We start from the raw sequence: 21921 nt of genomic DNA, 5'->3' as shown, positions 1-21921 counted from the left end.
TACAAACAAATGCCAAATCAGTGTCCTCAAGTGGCGGACACTCCCATCTCCTGCACACCGTGATCACTGATCAATGATCAGTCAAAAGTAGTCTAACTTGTGGAGTTAAATCTCCCTCATTATGAAATCATGTGATCAAACAAATTTGCACATATGTAATATGTTTAATTCAACAAAGTGAATACAAAATATATTATATATGGAGTCAGCCAGGTAAATGGGAGCATAAACCCATATAGAACTAATTATAATAAAATATGCAATAGAAATATTGCTATTCATTAGAAAATACTGATCAATCCTTTCTGATTATTTTCCAGATGGTAGAAGCATACAGAAGAATTAAAATATTGACATTTGCTCCAGATGAAAGGGAAATCCCGAAACGTGTTGAGCTTTTTTGTTTATTGATCTATATATGTTTTATTAACTATGTTGAAATATACATAATATTACATATCTGCAAATTAGATTTAACTCCACAAATTATACTTTTGACCGATCATTGATTATGGTGTCCAGGGGACGGGAGTGCTAGAGACTCTCCAAGCCACCCACTTCCAGGCCTACATGTACTGTCTATGCCAATCGCCTAGCCGCTCCAGTGTTCGAACGGGCCAGAGCCGGTGGCTCCAGTTTCCCTGTCTCCGTTGCCATGCTCTGGAACTCTCTCCCCCTGAACTTTAGAGCTGAGCCTTCCTACACCTTGTTTCCGGAAAGTGCTAAAAGCTCACCTGTTTCATTAACAGCCTCAGGCACCTCCTATCTGTTGTTTCATCCGTGTAAGCATTCATCTCCTGTAACTAGCACCTAGATGCCCACAGGTTAAGCGCGCTCCTACACACGTATAAATAAATACCTCTGCAGCTATGTTACACAAGAAATCTCCATCGCACAAGGCACCAAAAGTGTTACCTCTTTGAGCAGTCTCTTCAGGGAGGAAAGCGATGGCATAACCAAGCATCCTAAAATGGCAGTACCCCCACCTAGATAGATTCGATTCACACTAGCACGTAGATGCAATTTGTTTGACACTGTGCTCCTTGTAAGTGCTGCCACTCAGCTCACTGAAATCTCAGACAAGGTGACTTCTCCTGCCTCATCCCTTTGCAGATTTGGAGGACTCCACGCCTGAGCATGCTTTGGAAGCAGAGCCCACCCACCTGACTGTTGGCGTGTCTCTCCACGGGCTGAGCAAGATCTACAACTCTAAGACAGCTGTTGACAACCTGAATCTTAACTTCTATGAGGGTCACATCACTTCGCTTCTGGGGCACAATGGTGCTGGGAAGACCACCACCATGTACGTATAAGGCAGAAGGGAATGTGGACCAACTCACTGATCTATGTGTAGGCCTAGATTTTAATTTGTTCACGAGACGTAGTAAAGAAGTATGCGCTATTCACTAGCATATGTATAATTAACGGTGGCTCTGTAACTGATTATCAGAGTAAATATGTATTGTCTGTTGATTTTAGTGGGGCCTGAGGATGGGTCTTGGACTAGATAATCAAGCTGTGGCATGTTGCTCCCCTTCATTTTTCCCAAAATGTGAAACTGTGAAAAGAAACTGTCCACTGTTGTGGACCTGGGCCTTATCTGCATCCCCAATTAAATCCAATTGATTTGTACTTAATAGGAACACTTGTCCTTATCGCTAGCTATAGGTACTAGCCCATCCTTGTTTAAATCATCAAATCCCAATGTGATGCCCTCTGTCCAATCTAGCTCAACATCACCATTTCTTCTCTGGGGGAAAGGTAATTTCCTAACGCCCTCCATATGTTACTCAACTAAAACATTCAGTGGGCATCGGTGACCCTACTAACTCTACCAGGAGAGGCTGGGTTCTGGGGAATATGAGTGATCTCCCATCAGGACATTGCCTCTAAAAAAGGAGGTAGGACTATTGAAGAGTCAGTAACCTGTCAGTAGCTTGTCAATATAGTATACCTCGCCTGTGGTTGAGTACTGTCTACTCCCTGCTGGCCCTTCAGAGGCACATATATGACTGATGCAGCTGAGTCAATGTGGAGTCAGGATCAACAAGAAATGCTGGAAGTGAAATGTCTGGAAATCTTTCCATCTCCTGATAAACTAGTCCATACCTATTGCAGACCAAACAACAATCTCAAATCTGTACTGCTGTGATAGAAAAGGAAATTGACATCCTGTTACAAAGCCAGTGATCTGCATCCTCACTGGATTGCTTCAACAAGACTTTAAGCGTTTTGGCAAGAGATCAATACCCACTGCATGCTGGAGGATGCCAGAGATGCCCAGTTGCCTTACTTGATCTCTGAGCCACCATGGATGAGGTTGACCAACAGCCCAATATATTTATTGCAAATATGATGATGATTGTGAAGCTGGAAATGCTTTGGAGGGACAGGGCCTCCTTGTCCCTGTCCACTACTTCACTGTGTGTGTTTTACTGTATGTTTTCTGCAGAGGAGTCGAGTTTGGACCCCTGGCAGTGCAGCTCTTCATTTTTATTTCTTGGTGAACAATACTTAGGGGATACCCATATGGAACCCATGGCAGGGATACACCCTACTACCTCTAATGTGTGTTTTGGGGCACCCATGTGTTGCCCCTCATAGCAGGATATGGGCTGGTGGCAGCTTCATGCTGATTTTGTAGGGACTCTGGGTCTTCCCCATTTAGGGACACTCAGGGCCTGCCATGGGAGGCAATGGATTCCTGGACAAAGGCAAGATGGCCACTGAAAGCCTTGTTGGTGTCCTGCCTTTCCCTCCTGTTTCTAAAAGTCCTGAGAAGCCCTGGCTTGGTCTCCCTCCATCTGATTGGATGATGGGTGGAAAGACAATATATGGCTGTGGGGCTGCCTTTCCTAGAGACTACTTATTTTGGGTACAGCCTAGAGGTGGGGTCTGACTGAATTGAAAGAGGAGTCAACTTACATTCTGTGTTGTGGGTGTCTGCTTTTGGTTGTGTGTCATAATGACTGATTTGCCTGAGCCAGCCCTGTCTGAAACTGGAGTGAATGCAATGTGTGCTCTGAAAGGCTGGCAGTGTTCTCCAGTACACATCCACTGTTTTGGGTGTCTGGTTTTGGGTGAATGGCCTGGATGTCTGTGAGCCTGATTGGTGGCTCTGTGAATGCACTTGTGTTTGATTGGCTGACTGAGCCTATCTCAGCCTGAGTGAATGGGTGGATTTGTGTACATCAGAAGACCCCTCACTTACCTCTGTGTCAGAAGCTTGGAATGTTCTTGGAGGTGTATCCTGAACCCAGTTGGAGGAGGAAGTTCTGCAGCTGTAACTCTTCACAAAATCCGAATGTTCAAGAGAGGACATGGACAGGTAACCTCTTCCTCTAGCTACGGGGGGATATTGTGCAACTGCTTTTCTTCACCCAACATGTCCTAGAAGCCAGTCCTGAGTGCCTGCCATCCTGCAGAGGTACCTTCGTGGGTCCTGAAGAAGAGTGATCAGACATCTTCAGCCCAAGAAGTCCACCAGCATCATCCCGGATCCAGAGGCTGTCTGCAACCATTGGGAAGACAGACTGCAGTGTATCGCCAAAAAGAGGGGGTACCCTGGAATATTGCTGCTCGATGTCCAGAGCTTGCCAAGTTCCAACTAACCAAATACATTTTCAAGTATCACTGCAACCACAGCATCTGTCCACTTTTCCATGGCTGAGGAAGTCCAGTTTCACCACCTGTAGGGAAGTGACCGCCGGAGGGTTTCCCAGCATACCGAACCACGGAACGAGTCCAGAGGGTCCAATCTTGGGGGTCGTCCATAGAGACATCCAGTGCTAGAGTCTGAGTCACCAGAAGCCATGCTGTCATAAATGCTGTGGCTGCAGCACTGAAGAACCAAATGACGGCAAATCGCAAATTACCAAAACCCAACACCTACTTCTATCCCTACACCCGTCACCACCAAAGATCATTGATGAGAGCCAAAGGGCTCATTCTCACCTCGCAAACCTTGTTGAGGTCCACGGTGAGTTTCAGCTCCATGGAACATCCACGGCCGGTGTAGCAACCCGACCGAGGAGACCACCGCAACAGACCATCACTGCTGTTTTTCCGACACTGCTTGGTTCCCTTCTCCTGCTCAACATCGACGACCCAGTGACTTCTCCTTCTAGAGGGGGGTCCATCCTCGAAGGGCATCATCGAGTAAAGCTGCGAGACTTCACCACTTCACATTCTAAGACACCCAAGGTACTGTGACAAAGAAGACAGGCTTCCTCCTGCAGGAGTAGCTTCCCAGGTACTCTGGGGCGGTGGTACCTGTAAAAAAAAGAACAGACAATGAATGGACACATAAGGACTGGGCATCAATATCAGTAACAAAGGAACTCAGACTTTTTGTGCATCACTGACTCGCAAATTCTGATGACCTTACCCCGTATGCAAATGTGCAAAGCAGGGGCTGCAAGAGGGTGTTTCTGCGCATTTCAACACAAATCCTAAATTCAGAAACAGGATGCGCTTTGCAATGTGTAGAACGGAAACAAATTCCACTGCCTCTGTTTGGAACAAGTGCAGAGTGATCCGTAATCAATGACAGAGTTGCTCGTGTATTAAATAGGAACACCCCCCCCTTACACTAACTCATATTCTGGAAACACCAACAATTAAGTGAAATGAGAAGTTGATGAATAGATAGCCTTACAGAGTAAATGCTTCTGTCAGAGTGTTTGTGGTATGAAGAGCTCTGTTATTAACAATAATATAATTTGCCATATAGCATATCATGCTAGAAGCTGCTCACGTCTTAACACCGTTATTAAATGGTACTCAACTTATTAAATGAAGAGCTGAGCCTACCTTGCTGCTATTCAAAGCTGTGACAGCAGTTTGTATGTAGATCTCTGAGACAAGTGTTTAACCTGCTGAGCTATCTTGCCAGCCTTAATAATAAACTCCTTTTTTTTAATTACTTGATTCAATTGTTAAAACAAGAAACCATTTTTACAAGATTCCTTATTAAGGATCAGTCTCTTGGTCTTTAGCATACACTCCTTTACATTCACCACAACTCGTTGGCAAAGTATGCTTGCAACAAATGCCAACTTGTGAGCAGTGACGTGGGAAATATGCCAGAAATCAAAACAACAAACTTATGGTTCTTGGCTTTCCATGAAATGACAAGCCCATCCATGTGCTTAATCCTCAGTGGGCCACAGTGACCTCTCGGAGATGGTGGTGATGCCAAAGGGTAATTCATTCCTGGCCAACCTTTGAGTCCATGGCTGTGGTCTACAGGTAGCAAGACATATCAGGCTCATTAAAACAGTCTTTAAGTACATCAAACAGTGAACTCCTCACTTCACATATGTTGAGAAGAGGGTGATATATTTGTGAGATCCCTTATTTTATTCATGATGTGCACAAGTACATTAAGATATCAATAGAACAGTCATGTATGGAGTGGTTCTGGATGGGAAAAGTGAAGAATATAGGATTCAGTGCACACATAAAGAGCATTTAGAAGTGTATCAAGTGGTAGGTTTTGTTTTGCACATGCACGTGTTTAGACGTTGCCTGTGGGACGGAAGAGTCCTAAGTGGAGGTGGATAAAGATAAATAAACGTTGTTGCCAATGGGACTATCCCTGAAAATATAATAAAGATGTTGCCTGCCCCCTAGTGGAATGGAGGGTGACATACACTAGTGCATCTCATCACTAAGGTGAAAGGTGCCTTCAAATCCACAAAGCAATCTATCCCATCTTGTAATGGTGGCCGTTTCCCGGCCTTTTTCTTTTAGGCATTTTTTGGGGGGCAAAGCCTCCGTGCCCCTCCCCAAACCCATCCCCCACCCTACCATGAAATATCGATTTGATTTATACGCCTACCCGCACGTCCCGCCAAAATGGGTGTTTTCCCAAATGTGGTGAAACGGCTGCGACAAGGTGTTTCCCGGATTCACAAATGGGATGCACTTTAAAAGGTACAGAAAACTAAGGCATCTCACTCTGCCTGTTTGGATCAAGTGCATCTGGTTGCTGCTTGCATAATAGGGTATTTCCTGCATTTTATTTGTAAGTGTTGCAGCAGTGAGCCACTGCTGTCCCACTTGCAGTTCTATCCCTCAGAAAGTGGTAAAAATGCACAGGCCATGTTTGATAGTTTTTTAGTTTATCTTCGATCCACATTGAGTTCAGGCGGCACTAGGAATGCGAACAATGTCGGTGATATGGTGGCTTTTGATGAAGCAAGCACCTGTTTCCCTGAGAAGTGGCCAGGGACACCCACACTCCTTGAACACAGGCTAACACATTCTTTTCATTGCTAGGAAAAATGACTCAATAGTGACTGATGGAATTCTGGAGTGGGTTCAGTAGATTGCTTATGAATATCCTTCTTGTCGCCACAGCTCCATGCTGACCGGGCTCTTCAGCGCCACATCGGGGACCATCAACGTGTATGGGGAAGACATCCGGACCCATTTGGACCACATCAGGAAAAGCATGGGTGTCTGCATGCAGTACGACGTGCTGTTTCCCCACCTCACCACCAAGGAGCACTTGCTGCTGTATGGTGCAATCAAGGCACCGCACTGGAGCAATCAACAGCTGCACGGAGAAGTGAAGAGGTAGGTTGTGGGATGTTCCCCCGTGCGTGATATTAGCACATCAAACTGAGGCGTGCGTCAGTCCTGCTTGTATGATCATGAAATCGAGGTTGTCCCACCGTGCTAATGTATAGCCATGCTTTTGGACATCCCTTTTTTATTGTGTTCACCTGAAGGGTCAGGAGCCTCCATGCAATGTTAGCTCACGAGATGTCAGGGTCTCAATTGTTCCAAGGGTCTTCGTGTTAGGCCATCTTCCACGTGAAGTAGATGAACCAGCACAAAATGGTGGACTGCGCTATCCACTATGCATCTTTTGTGAGGCCTTCACTGCAACACTGTCTTCAGGTCTGGAACTCTAAAGGCCCAGTTCTGGATATTGCATCTGAGGTATGATATGATTGGTTATTTATAACACACTTACTATCCATAAGTTTCTAAGCGCAGACCCGGGGATCGAACATGTGTTGCTCTGTGTCATCTTGCTTCCAAGGCGAGCATGTTGCCCCTGAGCTATCCTCCTGAGACGTCCATCCAAGGTACTTCATTCAGGGTGACCAAAGTCAGCTTTCTAATGCCGGATGGCTATCCGCTAATGCAAATACAAATGTACTGGTGGTAGATTCCTCCACTATCAAGGATCGCTCCACTGAAGTTCTATCCCATAATTCCTCCGCCAAGTAGCACACTGGATCAAGATCAAAAGATTACTCAAAACAGTATGCTGCCTCGCATGATGAACACACAATCTTGGCTTAGACTAGTTCTGTGCTCTTTTTCAGTCATCACAAAATCACAAAATGAAAATATATAATGTATTGTGTGCTTTCATGGAGGCCTTGCCTGGAGCATTGTGTCCGATTCTGGGGCCCACATTTCTGGAAGGATAAACACAATGTCGAGACAGGTGGTAGCCTTGCCAGTAAAACCAGCAGGCTGGCGCCAAACTTGCAATTTTTTCCGGCACCCGCGAATGGGCAATTACCGGGTCATTACGGCCCCGCCGGACCCGGTAATTGCCCAGATGAGGGCGCTGGAAGAAAATGCTCCCCATTCCCATTTAAGTCCCTTAGGGCTCAAATGGGAATGGGCAGGATGGATGCACCGGCACCATTCATGAATGGTGCCGGTGCATCTGACGTGCTCTGCTCGCGGGTGCAGGTACGGCGGCCAGGTCAGACCTGGCAGGTGGGAAGGCACCCCCGTGCAGAACTCGTAGTTTGACGGTCCGGTTACAACGGTACCGGGAAGCTTACTGGTACCGTTGTTACCGGACCGACAAACTTATAATGATGCCCAGTGCACAAAACTGTTACCAAAATAATGCATGGGTTAAACCACATTGGCAAAGATGTGTGTTCCAAGACAAAGAACGGGCTACCCCATTCTGCAGGGACAGGAGTACCGGGTCTGGGTGGGGGTTGTCCCACTACTGTGGGATATTCTCATGTGCAATAATTGGATAGATAGAAGACCAGTGTGGCCGTGTTTGAGGATGTAGTGTTCACAGGGGCCTTAAGCTGATCATCCTCCAAGTTCAACGAATGTGCTCTCCAGAAACCATCACATGTCTCTGTGGGACATCAGGTGGCATCCCCAGCAAACTGACATACCCTTTGCCTTGCTTCAATTTTAGATGAACCAGAAACTGATGTTTCAGGAGAGGGGGTGCAGTGTGCAAATGCGGTCCCACCTAACAGGTGGCTAAGAGGTGATTGGGTGGAAGATATTCAGCCCCTAGAGTGTTCTGTCCTACTTCCTTGCAGTGTCAGGCAAATATCTTGAATCTAAAGTCACTCTGTGCAGTAGATAAGAACTCCACCCCCACACACGTGCATCTCCTTAAATATTCACCCTAAAATCTAATGTAAAGAGGAAGGTATGAGTTTAAGAAATGGTACCATGGCACTAAAACAGTTTTGCCTCAAAGGGTCCAAAAGCAATCTCAGAATAGAGGCACTTTGTAGCTGCTGACCCTCTTTGAAAGATGTTTGTCTTGGGATAAACTGACACCGCCAATGACATGATTCTGAGTATTTCTCATTATTTATTTATTTATTTATTTGGATGTGTTTTTATAACGCGCGTAATGCAATTTCTCAGCATCCATTGAAGTGTAAGGGATGTTCCTCTATGAAAATCTGAGAAATAAAGCAAGAGATAATTCCTTATCTCTGGCTGCGGACCTCTGGAGGGTCCTTTGAGCCAGTGGTGTGCGCATTGACTGGCGGTCCCTGTCTCATCTGAACTGTATTATCCGTCCTGCAGACTAACATGAATGCTTGCACTGGCCAAGAGGTGATCTAAATGACTGCATTGACATCTTTGCAGGACCTTGAAGGACACTGGGTTGTACAACCATCGTAAAAAGTCAGTCGGCGCCTTGTCCGGTGGCATGAGAAGGAAGTTATCAATCTGCATTGCGCTCATCGGGGGATCGAAAGTCATCATTTTGGATGAGCCAACAACTGGGGTGGACCCCTGCTCTCGCAGAGCCATCTGGGAAATTATATCCAAACACAAACGAGGTAATATTAAAGAGTTTGGATTGGCATCTATTCAAAAAATGAGATTGATAAATTGTGGGTATTTACTGACAGAGTCTCTGACAGGTGCTACGAGGAGGGTGGCATTTGTGGCCGCGGGCATAAACCCCAACCTTATTGCTGAAGCCACATGGGCCTTATTCATGGGGGGAACCATGAGCCTTGCATCATCTTCTTCACCCTGTTTTGGAGGAAGATGGCTAGCATTTTGGAGAGTCTGTAAAAACGTTTTGGGAGGGCGCTTCGATTGTCCTTGTCCACGGTGGCGTCTGGGTGAACCTACTGCAATGTGTACTAGTGTACTAATGCACAATTGTGATAGGCAGCCGGGCCACAGTATTGTCATTTTAACTGATGCATTGGGTTCAACTGTGATAAGCAGTTGGCTAACTGTATTGTATTTTAAGTGATGTAGGTGTGCCTAAAGCTGTTGAAATATACGGCTATATGGCACAGTAATAAACATTTTAAAAAAAATGTAAGGGAAGAGGGTGAGATCCGATGTTGGAACCTAACCCTAATATCAGTAGGCATGGAGCTTTGCGGGTTGAGGCGGGACCTAGTCATAAAAAGTGCCTAGATAACATATGGTAATCTTCAATGCACTGGACAGCCTCCATGGTCACAGCCAGTGGCGTCCCGCCACTATGGACAGGGCGGTGCCAACTCCTCTCGCCTGAGTGGCAGGCCACCACCTAGATTGAGTAGCAGGCAGCACAGTCCCCAGTGTGGTTTATTTGCATGGGTCACTGTGATGCCTGCCTCTCAGCTGGGGTGCATCCCACATGTATTCCTGTGTTTGTTGCAGAGCCCTTTTCGTCTCTGTCACAGACGTAGTGCACAATAATCCACTATCAGAATAGACAGGAAAGAGTCTTCCCCTGTCAGTCAGGGAGTTCATGTTGCTGAGATCTCAATGGGAACATGCTGACTCACAGGAGATGACTTCTCTGCTCTGAGGTGGAGTGTCTACATCGCAGTGAGAAGGGGAGGGCCACCCAGTCCTCCCTGTGTTGGCACAGACACGTATGTAGGGTGCATGCAGGTACGTATTGCATGCATCTATTTATATATGTATGTATGTTTACATGCATGCACAAAGGTGCTTCTTTTTATATATGTGTGCATGCAAGGAGTTGTATGAGGGATGTGTGAAAGTGTGTGCATGTGTGTGTGCCAGCCCCCCTAAATTTAAGGGTGGGGGCTGCTGAGGGCATGCCATTCTTTTTCGCTTAGATCTTGATGCACAGTAAAACCATATGCAAATCAGGCTTAGTCCCACCCAAAAAGGGGCAATCCAGCCCGAACCGCTAGGTCACATCCCTTCTGCACGAGACCACAAGCATCCCCAGACATGTTTCGGCCTTGTTGGGCCTCATCAGGAGTAGTTTGGGTCTCTGGGCCCAGCAGGCATGGCACCCACATCTGGGCATACCCGTCCCACTATGGGGGGACAAAGCAAAAACAAAGAGGTGATGGATGGAAGGTTTAGAATGAATCTTAACCTCTGGAATTTCTTGGCAGGCGAAGAACAACGGTCTGAGGGGTACCCAGAGCAATACCAGAGGTTAGGATTAATTCTAAACCTTGCAGCCATCACCTCTTGTGTTTTGCTTGATTGAATGTCGGCCAGTCTATCAACCTAATAACATGTATATGTGCTTTATCCTTGATGCCCAGTTACTATGCTTTAAGGGTAAAGGAAACTTAATAATTGTTATTGCGTGGCTAGACTGGCCTACATTGAATGTAGGTCAGTCTAGCCACGTAATAACACTTATCTCTGCTTTACCCTTGATCTACAGTTATTGTGTATCAAGGGTAAAGCAAACATGACAAGTGTTGTCACTGGCCTACATTCAACTAAGGATTAGCATTTTGACAAATGCGCAATTCACCACTGAGGAGGCCTGCACTTCCCCATCATATACTGACCTGTTCTAATTGAGAGTAGCTTGAATTGCACAGGCTGAACTGAACTTTGATTAACATAGGAAGCAGCTTCTTGATATTAGGCATCAACGCGTAAGCAGGACCTGTGGGTAAAGAGGAGCTAGTAGTCCTACCGTGCAGCAAATCTAACTTGCGCATCAGATGACTCAGTAAACGTTCAACAGTGTGGTAACAAAAAAGTGCCAGTAATTCCATTGCTAACATTTCGTTCTGGTGTAACGGAATAACCACCATTTTTACCACACCACCAAATTCCGAGTTTCACCTTAAACTGTAGGATTTACCTTCAGCATCACTGCTCACAGTAATTCTGCCAAAATCCCCATGGAGTCCTATGGTCTCTAAAAATGGGGATTTACAGTGCATTCACCACTCATAATCCTTTACAAAGCCCATGGGACCGAGTGACGCTAGCAGTAATCGTTTTTGGCAGTAATTCTGTAAAGAGGATCATTATGCTTTAAATGTCTTATACATGTGTCGCAATGTTTCTTTATAGACATTTGTCAGCGCCTGATGTTTTGTCGGACAGGTTTGCTTGAATGGCACCAGTTGGCAAAAGCAGTCAAACGCATCTTGTGCATGGTCGGACTGGCCAATTAGGCAATAGACCCATGGCAGAACCAAAAATGCAAAATGCTGGTGTGGGCCTTTTTTTTTTTGGTCAAAATGGGCCACTTTTTTGAAACCAGTTTGAGGAGTTACTTCATGATGCAGCTAATAGTTTTGACCAGTGTTGCTGAATAGATATTCTTTAAAATGCACAATTTGCATCACATTTTATCAAAAAACTCCCCCTTGGGTACTATTCAAACAAAGTCACAAAAGGAATTAATAGCCATTTGCAACTCTGGGCCACGTTTTCAATGTTGCCCGACACAATTTTGTGGCCCAGTCCAACCCTGATCTCGTGTGGCTTAAAGGTAACCAGGCTCTTCTAGGCTGCAGACAGAAGAAAAATAGCTCCCAGAAATGTAAATCCTTGCACTCTTGCACTGCTGTGTGTGTGAAGGAAGCATGCACGCTTGTGCATGTTTTAGCTTGCATGTAGGTAGACTGCCAGAGCTGTACTTGTTTAGTTTATCATGGAAGCCTGCACAGTTGATACCGTGTAGAAGCTCTGTGTTGCTGAGAGGTAATGGTCAATACGTATAATCCTACTCAATATGACCATTGCTTATTCTGCCTAATGTTTGTTTCTAGCCCTGCCTGATATGGTTGTTTTTTCTAACCCTGTCTGAGTGCGTGATATACAATCTTAATGCAAGACTCAGAGATTGAGATTTGACAAACCTAAATCTGTCCACTTCCTAGACGACTCATGCCCAGCTCAAGCCGCACCAAACTGCACCACTACTTGGAATCTACAATGGGTCAACATGATAAACTCCTAGCTCTCACATGACACCTTTCCCCTGTATGCAAAACAGGACAAATCTCCCCCGCACCCCTTCCTGAAGAAACCATCCATCAATCCCACACTCCCCGAAAACTACTGCCCCATTTCAATCCTGCCATACCTTGGTATAACAATAATGGAATGCTCTGTAGCAGGCCAATTCCAACACCACTTCGCAACAAGCTACCTGCTCAACCTACTCCAATCAGATGTCAACACTGCCTACAGCACCAAGAATTCGTCCCTTCACATCCTGGACGGCCTCCATAACATCACTGCCAAATTGAGATTTGAGATAACAAGCCTTTCTAGTCCTTCCCTATCTCTCTACAGGGTTCATCACCATAGACCACACAATCCTCCAAAATGTTCTATCCCACAAGATGCAACTCTCAGGCCCCATTCTCAACTGGTTTTCCTTCTTCTACACTGATAAGACACACTTTGCCTCCTTGCCACCCCATCGATCAAATCCCGTCAAAGTGAAATATGGAGTAACACAAAGATCTGCCCTATTGTTCGACCTGTATATTGAATCCATCAGAAAGACCCTAAACTGCCCCAACATCACTTTCACTGATACACAGAGACACACATATACACTCAAGATCCCTCTCCCTTAGCAATCCACACTCGCAAAAACTGTCTCCAGACCATCACTACCTTTGGTAGACAGCCACTCCCTACAACTGATCTCATCCAAAACTGATTACCTCCCCATCTGCCCCAGACATAAACCTGACCTCACTCCCTGGGCCAATGAAAACAACACAGACAACCATCGCCTTATCTTCTCTGCATCAGTAAAGCCCCAAGGCTTCACCGCCAGCCACGCCTATGCTTCACAAACCACATAGCTGCTGTCACGAAAGCATGCAGCCTACAACTACACCATCTATGCAATACAACACAGGTCTTCCCTCTGGATGACTTCCCTTCTGCAGTCATGCACTCCTTCTCTCCAAACTGGACTACAGGAATGCAATCCTCACTGGACTCCCTGCAAACAGCAGCAAGACTCATTCTACACTTACCCAAACACTGACATGTCACGCTAGCTCCCTCCCTCCCACCTCACTGCCACAGAAAATCGCTTTCAAGGACCTCTGCAGCATGTACAAAGCCATCATTAACATTAACTCCACAACACACCTATGCTCATTAGCCACAAAAACACCAGATAAGCCAACCAAAATATCCTACACATCCACACTGCAGACTAACATGCAGACAAAAACAGGCCTGCACTCAAGGGGCACCCAGAGCCTGGAACGTCATCCCACCCAACATCCAGGCCTCACGTTCCATCACCACCTTCCACAACATCCTAAAAATGTACCTCATCCCTTAATCCAGCCAGGCTTTCTCTCCTGCTATCCTTTACTCTGATCTCCCTACTCTGTTCTGAGAAAAATGTAACTTTATTTATTTCTTTATTTTATTTCTATAGCGCTAAAGACAGAAGCCCGGAGGCGTGAGAGCGCTAGGACATGACAAAGACAGAACACGTAAAGCAGTACCCTTCATAGGATATTATGGTATCCTGGAAGTTCATACCCATTAAAAGGGGAACGTTTTCAGTTTGCTTTTAAAGTTTGAGAGGCTAGAGTATAGCCTCAAGTCAGGTGGAAGGGGGTTCCATAGACGTGGGGTTGAAGATGGGAAACTGCCCTCCTTGACTTGTGATAGTTTTGACTGGGGTGTCTGGAGCAAGCCAGACTTGTTGGATCTCAGGCCACAACTGACTGGAAGCCATTTGAGCTCTGCCACCAGGTGCGACGGGCTCTTACCATAAAAGCAGGAGTGTTCAATGCACAGGGTGTGAAACATAATTCTCTTTGCTCACCTAGGGCACCCAAAAACACTTCCACCGCCCCTGTCTGAGATGGTGCAGAACATCCTGTACTCATCGTCTGCCTCTATGGGAGGCCATGCTCCATGTGAAGTGTGCATGGGAATCGCGAGTCCCATTCTAAGTCTGACTTATCGTGCATGTCCTTGCTTATGGTTTGTTTCAAGAGAAAACTACTACTATGACCGGAGAGCGCACACCGCACACTCACATATACTTTGAAAAGGACAGTGGGATCCATTGAGCGAAGGCGGCAAAAAGAGCAGGAATGCCAACATGCTCATTCAAAGCAGGGCACCAGTGGTCGAAGTGGGTGGGAGCAGTGGAGAGCAGTGCTCCTCTAGTGTAAAAAAAATAAGTCTTACTTTTCCTATACTTTTATTTAAAAAAAGAAACCGTTCCAGACAGTGATCGAAGTGTACGAAAAGAAGTAGTGGAATTATGTTCCCTTCTGGCCTGCACCACTCCCCACAAACCCCATTGACGCACCCCCTCCCATGCACAATACAAACCCAAAAACACATGTGCCAGATGTTTAAGGGAACATCCAGTGCAGTGCACTCAAAGTGCAAGTTTCAACTTCTTCCTACACCTTTATTTTAAAACGAAACCGTTCCGCAACGGTTTCTTTTTAAAATAAAAGTATAGGAACGGTAAAACCTAATTAAAAGAAGTAGAGGAGCACCACTCCCGACCGCTCCCGTCCACTTCGACCACTGGTTCCAGAATGATTTAGCTTTAAAATAAAAGTGTTGGAAGACATTCAAGCTTGAACTTCAGTGCACTGCACTGAACATTCCCTCAAACAGCAAGTGTGTTTCTTTGGGAGTTTGGATTGCACGTGGCAGGGGGCATTGTGATGGGGTTTGTAGGGAGCGGGGACAGACCAGCAGGGAACGTAGTTCCACTACTTCCTTTCTTACACTTCCTGTGAGGAATTCGACCATCCGCACAGTACGTGTGCGCTCGCCTGGGCTTTTCTGAAATTTTACATGAAATAGAATGATGGTAGATCAACATTTTTCTATGTCCACCGCACAAAATACACATAGACCTGTGTACTCTGAGTGGACACATCCTACAGGTGCCATCTCCCCTGTAATATTTAGTTGGGATATGACGTCCAAGAGTACATCATGTCATCTCAGAAGGGAGAGGGCAAAACTTTCCTCCTGCCATGGCCAGCCTAATTAACTATGAAAGGCTCCATGGATCTGCCCTTTCCTTTTGTGTAAGCACTGCAGATGGTGGCAGTAATTAACATCATTAACATACTAATAAAGTATACTTCAAACTGGCTCATATGGGGCCTGGTTGCAGAGGCTAAACAAAGGAGACAGGTAACCCCAACACTCCTTTCATATGCACTGTGTCAAGCTAAAGCCAGCTCTCACCTCTCAGTATCAAGGGCAGTGACCTGTCATGTCTGGGACTATGTATTTACAGAAGGCAACCCCCTAAGGGGGGACCCCATTCAGGAGGTACGACTATGTGTTTTGATGGAGACAGAAAGGCTTTTGTCACTGCAGGTTCAAGGTAGACCTGCTGCTTTAATCACGAACCACAGAGAGCTTCATTAACTAGAGAGACCCTTTGTTCCACAACAGCCCGGAAGATGGGTGGGACTTAGTATTACATGTTTCTACCCCTTTTACCTTTTCTGTTGCAAAGCACTCTGGATATGACCTCATGCATACATGAGATTGTTGGTGGAGACCCAGGATTGGTTCATTAAGGTAGGCTTAGCATACACCAATCATAGCGGTCCATTTGGCTTTAAAAGAGGGTTGAGCAGAGCATCTGAAGACTTCACTAGGAGTAACAAAAAGAACTCAGCATTGGACCCTGGCTGAAGGTACAGTCTGCCTTACAGCTTCTGCCAGTGAAGGAAGGCCAGGATTTCCAAAGAGGGAAGCAAGATCCCTCCCCTAAACATTTTGCAGGGAACAGAGGGAGATACTGAATCCAGTGGACCCTCCAGCAGTTCCAGAACCAGTACTCAGCCAGCACACAGTGTGCCCTGCTAGGCTCTGCAGCAAGCTTCCTAGGTGGGAAGTGCCAGAGAGTCTCTGAACCAAACCAACGACAAGGCTGTTGCTTAAACACTCTCCTCAGCTTTGGGCCATCCGCTTTAAAGGTGTCTCGGGAGGATAGTTCAGTGGGAATGTGCTCCCCTTGGAAGCAAGATGACACGGAGCAACACAGGTTCGATCCCCGGGTCCGCGCTTAGAAACCTCTGGGTATTAAGCGCGTTATAAATAAAGTATCATATCATATCACGACACGAGCCCAGTGAAGAAGCTAGGAGGAGTGCATCCGCCTTAAAGTGCATTTTTGAGCCAGTCGAGCCCCTCAAGCTGCAAATGACTGCACCGCTGACTGTTGTCACGCTGCAGTGACTAACATCATCCGAGATGCCTCGACCTATGCTTCAGACCCAGTAACCAGCACTGAGACAACGATTCCTGACCCAGAACTGCTTTGTAGGCCAGCTTGCAGCCATCAGTCCGGCATTGCTCGCCGAACTGCCTGCCGCCTGATACCCGCAGCTGTGGCTCATCTTGAACTCTGTTGCAGGAGCTGCAAGGCGCCCTGAAACCGACTCGACATTGTCAAGCATCAAGAACTTCTACAAGCACAAGGCACATTGTGGTTCTGCCCCCTGGTCCTTCTCCGAAGTCCACGAGTGACATTTTATGACCCATTGCTCCCTTTGTGTTGAAACCAAGTATCCTTTAACTATTGTGATTAATTACTTTGCTAACTACCCTCCTGTCAGTATCCAGAGTGCACTGCTTTTCCTTCCTGAAACTGTCTGTGCTCTGCATTCACAGGGTGGGTTGTATTTTTTAGTGTGTTAGAACTGTCTGTTGAATAATAATAAAGTCGATATTTTTATACAACCTTGACTGGACAGTTCCTTTTTTCATTGGGTAATAACTGTATTTTCACTGTGTTGCAACTAACCAACGATCCATGACCATGCAGAGATAAGCCTGCTGTTCTGTCCAAGTTACCAAAATTGGACAAGGAGGTTTATAATTTGCTTGTGTTTCCAATCTGTTTGGATGCCTTCTGGTGTACTAGAGGTGTGGGGCTGATTGATGGTTTAGAAACCGATATTCATCCCTGGTCCACTGTTGCTCCGGAAGTTGATTCGTCACACTTCCACCACTGTAGGGGAAACATTTGGCTCAGGTATTCATTGTGTATCAGGGAAACAGTCTTACGATTCTAATGATTTAATTCTGACTGGATGCAACTGCCAGTTACGGAAAAATGCACCATTTTGTGACTCGCATGGTTGGAAAAGGTCCTGGAAAATCAAGTCCATCAGATGCCCCACCCAAAGCTAACAAAGGCAGTCATTCCAGGAAACAAAGGGTTTTTCATGAGGGTAGCACTGTGACTGGGAGTCATAGATTTTTATAACAGACAAGAGACAACAAAGGAAAGCAACTTGGTCTAATCTGCTTGGAAGCGTTGACCGTTCCCAAACGTTTCAATGTTTTGACTTTAGGAAACACGTGCTGCATATGGACAAGACGTTCTCCAAAGTTTTTATTTTACGATCTTGGCAAGTTGCGCTACATGAGAACAGTTTGGCTTAGTGAGAAGGCGACTTTTGCATGATATTGGTTATCTGCTTGCAAAAATCCAAATCCTTTCTCGCAGGGAAAAGTTAATAAATTGATGTTTTATTGAATCCTCCAAAATGTTCTCAGCGATTGAAAATCAAAGAGGATATTTTCAGAACTCAAAGCTCAGCAGCCATGCAATTGTCTGCAAAGTTAATCTGCTTCTGCACACAGAAGAGCATTTTCCTGTAATTCTCTTCCGTATGCAGAACCAGGTCTCCATGTCCAGGGGTCATGCTTGAATAAAAATAGCAATATTACACTTCCTTGTGTATGACAGTCTTCATCCTTTCTAGCTCCCCCAACTTTGCACAGCGTGATTCCTATAAACTAATACAATGGACAAGTAGGTGCTGTGCTTGAGATTTTAGTAAATCCTCAAATCCCCAATGCATAACCCAACAAAGAAAGGCAACTATCTGTTGCCACAGATACATTCTTATCCAGGGCAAAGTATGTATCTTAAATGAATGAACACTTCCAAAAATGCAATGCCCTGTGTACGTCCATTCAATACTATTGCCGGTTCTTGGGTCGGAGTTCACATGCAGTGCCGGTACTCGATGACGAGCAGTGGCGACTTGACTCGGCCATGCTCGCTCAAATCACAGGTCACGCAGACATTCTGAAGATCTCCCTTCAGCCGGGGCGGACTGGGCTATGAAATAGTCTGGCACAATGAGAAAGTGGGCCACAGTTGCAAATGGCAATTAATTCCTTTTGTGACACTGTTTGAATAGTATCCAAGGGGGAGTTTTTATTTAAATAAAATGTGTTGCAAATTGCACATTTGAAAGAATATTTATCCAGCAACGCTGGTCAAAACTACTACCCAAAAAACTGGCCCACATCAGAATTTTGCATTTTTGGCACGGTCAATTCGGCCGCGTAGAATTGTGCCACTGCCAAACCGTATACAACCTGGATTTCCATTGGAGATGTCTTGAGGACTTAGGTGAGTGGGTTAAGAGGAGTTCACAGTGCACTGAAGACTGGGAAACAGGGCAATGGGTTTTATATAAATCTATGGTGAAATACACTGAGGCCAAAAACATCAAAATTATTTATTTGAATTCTCAAAATCTTTTAAGTTTTTTTTCATTTTATTCTTTTTTAAATGTGGCAGGAGGCCTCCCACAGTCCCCCCACCTCCTTAATGTATTGCCTTACCCAACTCCCGATCTATTCATTTAAAAAAAAGGTGTACAAAACCCCACATTTCTTCCAATAAAACTTTGACCAAAAAACTCTTCCGCTATCTGCACTTACTGCTAGAATAAAGCAAAAATCAAGATTCAATTAACTGTATTGTGTGATCAAATGAAATCTCATGATGTTACCCACTTGCCAGACCTCAAGTAAGTATCGACAAAAAACTGTGATGCCTCTAAAGCAGAGCGCGTCCTCGAGCATGTGGACATGCTTGTATCACTGCAAGAGTGCTTTGAAAAGCTATTTGCCTCACTTGATTGGCAAGAACACTTCATTTCTTTACAGACCAACCCATTTGCGATGGATTGTTGTACAAGTGCACTTGCGCGTGAGAAGCCCGGGCGTGGCAATCAGAAGTGTGAGTTGAGCTTGTCAATGTTCATGCACTGGATGAAGGCACAACTCATCTTCCCAGGGCCTGTTCTGCACCAGTGTGCCGAGAACAGCGGCCACGGCAGGCAGACACCTAGTTTTGCTTTGAGTTTCGGTGGATTTGGCCGTGGCAAAATTGGCTTCACGGTCAATTCGGCCACGAACAATTGTGCCATGGCCAAACTGTATACAACCTGGATTTCCATTGCAGATGTCTTGAGGACTTAGGTGCGAGGGTTAAGAGGAGTTCAGAGTGCACTGAAGACTGGGAAACAAGCCGATGGGTTTTATATGAATCTATGTGGAAATACCAAAAAAAACACTGAGGCCAAAAACACCGAAATGTTTTATTCGAATTCCCAAAATCTTTTATGTTTTTTTGCCTTTTTTTCTTTTTTTAATGTGTCAGGAGGCATCCCACTGTCCCCCCACCTTAATGTATTGCCTAACCCTACCGCCTTTCTATTTATTTAAAAAAGTTGTAAAAGAAAATGCATTTTTTCCAATAACAAACGTGGAGTGTTTGGCCTCTGCATTTGTGGATTCGTTTTTCTATGCCGATACTATTTTATGTAACTGGCCCCACAGCCAACTCGGGGCCTGATTCACAGAACATTTTCCTATGGGATTGTGCGATTATAAAATGCTTGTGTGAATCAGGCCCTCCGCGTTCTAAAGCTCTTAAATGTGCCTGCAAGTTACTTGGACAGGCAGCTAATGCAGCTCCCACAGTCTTCCTCCTGCTTAGTAACTGTTGCCAGACTCTTTTCCTTCTAAAGGTACTCTTCACAGACTGGTTTGTCCTATGTGCTTGATGTGCAGTCTGTTGAGCAATTCAAGGTATTTTGTCCAGTGCTACATGCTGCTGAAGTTGCTTCGCAGCACAACATTTATTTTATATATATTTTTTGTAATAAGGACTTTATATGAAATAAACAATACTATTGTACTTCCAAAAGAGTGCCATTATCCCATGCTTCATTTCTTTTTCAGACAAAACCATCATTCTGTCCACCCACCACCTGGATGAGGCCGAAGTCTTGAGTGACCGGATCGCGTTCCTGGAGAATGGCGGGCTGAAATGCTGCGGCAGCCCCTTCTTCCTGAAGGAGAAGTATGGCGAGGGCTACCACCTGACGCTCACTAAGAAGGTGATTCACCGTGTCTGACAAATCAGGACCGCTGGCTTGCTCGGCGAACGCCGCTTCACTGTTCCCTGCGAAAAGTGGTCACCATGAAAGCGCAATTGCCAGGAAATGGAAGAATGGTTGGGGTACTGGAGGAGTCAGGACTTTTGACCAGTTGCCCCACTGCCTAGAGTGGGTTGAAAGTGCTTAGTTACCTCAGTGGGGGTTTTAGCGCTATATAAATCCACATAACATGGGTGAATGGGTGCCACTTCCTATGAGCCCATTTGGCATCAGCAGCGCCACAGTTTGCATTTGTGGAGACAGGTGACCTGAATTGGGCAGGGGTATGACCTGAAGTGTTCTTTACTGGATGCCCTGCTTCTTTGTTGCTGCCCAGAGTTGTCCAGAGCCTCAATCTGAATCTCTCTGATAGTGCCTTACCCATAATCCCTGGGGAGGAAAGTGTCTGCCCTGGTGGTGAAGGGATTGCATTGCAGTGCAGGCTTAGGGTCTTGGCTTATCATCTAGGCTAAACACGGTGGGCCTGAGTCACAGAGAATAGGGCATCTGAAATGATAGGAAGTCTGGTCCTGTGGAAGTCCAAGGTGGAGGGAGTCCTCATAGTGAGAGAGGGTCTGGCCCTTACTGAATTATCCTGACATCCTCAGGGAGGAACAGTTGCTGTTCCCTAGGGAAACTGCAGGAAATTGTGGGATAAGAGAACTACTGCTGTGTTCTGTGTCTGTGTACGTAGGCCAAGATGGTGAAGTTCAAGATTATACCAAGTAGCTTTACTGTGGAGAGTGGTTTAGCCGGGGATGGGTTGTCTGTGAGCATAATGAAGGTGCTGAGGTTTTGTTTCAGTTACAGCTGTTCACTAACAACTCAAGTGAAAGGCAGAATTGGGTAGTATAGCTCAGTGACAACACGCTCGTCTTTGAGCAACATGGGTTCGAATCCGGGTCCACACTTAGAAACCTCTTCCTATTAAGCGTGTTATACATAACCAATTATAATTAAAAAATGTGAATGTACATAGGTCTTCTCACATTAAGAAAGTCAAAAATACTAATCACTCATACCTGGGTTGAACACTGAGGTAGAAAAAAAGCATACCATAACCCATGGATACTCTGACTTCTCCCTCCCGCTCACTCATGCAAAAGAAAATATGATGTCTCGGGAGGATAGCTCAGGGACAACATGCTCGCCTTGCAAGCAAGACGACACGCAGCACCACACGTTCGATCCCCGGGTC

The 21921-nt window shown here is 45.6% G+C and overlaps 1 protein-coding gene across 2 annotated transcripts in view; it reads left to right on the top strand.

Moving 5' to 3' along the window:
• Positions 1 to 21921, top strand: part of ABCA12 (ATP binding cassette subfamily A member 12) — a 700854-nt gene that overhangs the window by 503816 nt on the left and 175117 nt on the right. For both annotated transcript variants that reach the window (XM_069615933.1, XM_069615934.1), the window contains exons 32-35: positions 1114 to 1303; positions 6364 to 6582; positions 8893 to 9089; positions 20527 to 20684. In XM_069615933.1, the coding sequence (XP_069472034.1) occupies positions 1114 to 1303; positions 6364 to 6582; positions 8893 to 9089; positions 20527 to 20684 (764 nt within the window). The remainder of the gene's footprint in view (positions 1 to 1113; positions 1304 to 6363; positions 6583 to 8892; positions 9090 to 20526; positions 20685 to 21921) is intronic.

This window comes from Ambystoma mexicanum, chromosome 9, assembly GCF_040938575.1.
Source record: "Ambystoma mexicanum isolate Mex_15411 chromosome 9, UKY_AmexF1_1, whole genome shotgun sequence".
In the NCBI taxonomy this organism is placed as follows: Eukaryota; Metazoa; Chordata; class Amphibia; order Caudata; family Ambystomatidae; genus Ambystoma; species Ambystoma mexicanum.
This window is presented reverse-complemented; position numbering and strand designations above follow the sequence as displayed.